Source organism: Egretta garzetta, unplaced genomic scaffold (assembly GCF_000687185.1).
Source record: "Egretta garzetta isolate BGI_Z169 unplaced genomic scaffold, ASM68718v1 scaffold1499, whole genome shotgun sequence".
NCBI lineage: Eukaryota > Metazoa > Chordata > Aves > Pelecaniformes > Ardeidae > Egretta > Egretta garzetta.
This window is the reverse complement of record NW_009260861.1, coordinates 9,783-12,545: the sequence shown is the minus strand read 5'-3', so window position 1 is coordinate 12,545 and position 2,763 is coordinate 9,783. Positions and strand designations below refer to the sequence as shown.

The 2,763-nt window shown below is 53.9% G+C and overlaps 1 protein-coding gene across 1 annotated transcript in view; it reads left to right on the top strand.

Moving 5' to 3' along the window:
* LOC104133712 (collagen alpha-1(V) chain-like) overlaps positions 1 to 2,619 on the top strand; it is a gene marked incomplete at its 5' end in the record, with an annotated part of 7,032 nt that extends 4,413 nt beyond the window's left edge. Inside the window, one exon of the mRNA XM_009647147.1 lies at positions 2,500 to 2,619. Coding sequence (XP_009645442.1) covers positions 2,500 to 2,619 — 120 coding nt within the window. The remainder of the gene's footprint in view (positions 1 to 2,499) is intronic.
* Between the last annotated feature and the right edge of the window lie 144 nt (positions 2,620 to 2,763).

Here is a 2,763-nt window from a genome sequence, read left to right as displayed (position 1 = left end):
CCCACACTTGCCCCCCCCCCGGCCACCCCCTGGCCTCCAGTGGGGCAAACCTTGCCTCCTCGCATCCCCCCACTGCCTCTGAGTGGTGAAGCAGCAGGACCCGCCTCCCCCTCGCATCACCTCACCCACCCGCTGCTGCGAGGAGCCGAGGTGCCAGTCCTGCCCACACGCACCGAGACCGACACGCCGCCGCTGCCACCCCCACGGGGGCCAGGGTCTGGAGAGATGCCAAAGAGACTTTAACGCATAGAATAAATCTATATTTTAATATGTAGAGAGACAGAGAGGAAAATTTTTAACAGATCCACTGGCTACCTCCCTCGGCGTCCAGCAGTGCTCCCTTCCTCCCAGATCTCCCTCCAAATCCCAGTGCTCTTTCCCAGCATTCCCAGGGCTTATTTTCCATGCTCCTCCCCCTGCCCTGGCCCCACAGCCCCAGGCGGAACCCCTCAAGGAGCGCACCCGGCCAAGCAGAGGGAACGGTACTCGGGTTTGCTCTCTGCCTGGAGAGCCGAAGGGTTTTAAAGCCTAACGTGGTGAGTGAGCCCGGGACGACGCTGGTGGGCTGGTCAAGCACCGCTAGCACATGTTTGGGATTAGCACCAAGAGAGCTCTCGTACCTCTCTCCCCACACGGATTCGCACCCCGGCAACCCTCGTCCTTCAAAGCCGGTCTCTCGGGGTCAGGAGGGAACGGACCCAGGGATGCATCTGTCCCCAGGAGCGTTACCTCCCCTGTGCACAACCCCACAGCAACAGTCACTGTCCACCTCTGCCAACACACCGACCTACGCGGGCTCCGTAGTCTGGTTCAGTGCAACTCATCCAAGTGGAGCGGCCGCTTGACTTCGCTACTCTGCTAATCAAGGCTAATTAATTTGAAAAAAAAAAAGCTTCCCTGTCCCATCAGGGTGCTACTTCTCTTCCCCGCTGCACCTGTTGGCTCAAAGGGGTTCCAGGCCCTGTCCTCAGTCCTACCTCCAGCAAATCACCCCTCTTACAATGGGCATATTTAAAAAGCCTCCGACAAAGCCTATCTCTGGCTCGTGGAAGGAAGTGAGGAAGAAGGACGTTGTGTTTTTACTGTGTTTTTTTATTTTTTTTAAATTAATTATATTATTTAAAGGAGTGGATACAACCATCAATATTGGTCCCCGCGGCGTCATTTTGGATTTCCCAAAAAAAACCCCAAGAAGTGAATTTCTGCATGGAGATGAACCCAGCCCAGTGCTTGGGGGAGGAGGGAGGGGAGGAAAAAATAAAACTAAAAAAAAAAAAAGTAAAAAATCCTTTTCTTGGTGCCGTCTGATAAAAAGAAGTTTAAAGGGGCACCAGTCTTTGCTTTTTAGTTTTCTTAAAAAGCAGAGGTGTGCCCCCTGGTGCTGAGCTGGCGGCCTGTATCATGTTTTGTAAGTAATTTTTTAAGTTGTATTGTAATATATCATCTATAATTTTGCTGCTTTTTGGGGGTTGGTTATTTTTTTTCTGTTTCCTTTCTCTCACTTTCCCTTAGCTTACCTACATGATTTCCTCCATCATGAAATTCTTCCCTACAGAGCTGAGTTCCTATCCTGGGGAGAAAGTGGGAAATAAACACACAAGCACATAAATCCACCATCGGTAAATGCACCTGCAGAATGGGCTGCTCAGTTCAGAAGGGGCTGGAGAACATCTGGGCCACAAAATGCTTCTCAACAGCTCCTAACTGAAGTCTTGTGATCTAAAAGGAAAAGCCATGACAAAAAAAAAAAAAAAAAAAAAGAAGAGGTTTTTGGAAAACAGAGGAGACTCTCAGTCCTCTGAAACTGCAGCTCTGTGGGGATTTCAGCTCAAGCAGGAGCTGAGGGGGAGGCTGCTGGTCTTCTCCGTGCATGGGGATGGGATCTGGGGGCAATCCCTCCATGGTGGACCAGGTACCCCCACACCCAAGGGGAAGGGGGACAAGGTGCAGCAAACCCTCTGGAGGGTGAGCAACCTTCTGGTCTGGGCTTGCTAAAGTGAATGGGATGTTTCCTCCAGCTGACAAACATTGCTGTGACTGAATGCTGCTTTAATACCAAGCCAGTTTCCAGCATCCTGTTGGGTCGGCTAGGAACATGGCTCTTCCCAGAGAAAGGCACCTGCAACCCCCCCTTGCACTCGCCTTGTCCCCCTCCTTGCACCAGCGCCTCTTGTTCCTCTCAGCTCTTGCCCACGGATCTGCCCATGCTTGGTTGCGGCTGGCTACCGCAGTGCCTTTCCCCCCTGCTGCACCCCACGGCCCTCCCAAACCCCCACAGCCCCCTCCCTGCTCTGGTTTACCCTCAGAGACCCTGCTCCCACCATGCCCAAACCCACTGGTCATCGTCACCAACGCCAGTGTCCCGCAAACCCTCCGCTCCCAACTCCACCACCGCTGTGGTGTTACCACCATCCCTGGCTGTTTCCAAGATGCCACCCCCCAATGCACACCCCTCTCCTTGCCCACTCAGATGCCCTGGTGCTTCCCGCTTCTCCTCAGAGACCCATTACCTCCCCTCACACAACTTCAATGCACACCTTTACCCTCAACTTCCCCGCCTTCAGCAATATGGCCAAAACGCTGTCAGGGAGTCTGCACCACCACTTGCAGCTGGGCTGAACGTGGGGTGAGAGGCGGCCAAAGGGCGGGAAGCGGCAGCGACGCAAAGGGAGAAAAGGGCAGGAAGAGGCAGTGGTGCGAGGGGAGAAAAGGGTGGGAGAAAAGGGCGGGATGCAGCAGCAGCAGCAGCAGTGGGAGGGGAGG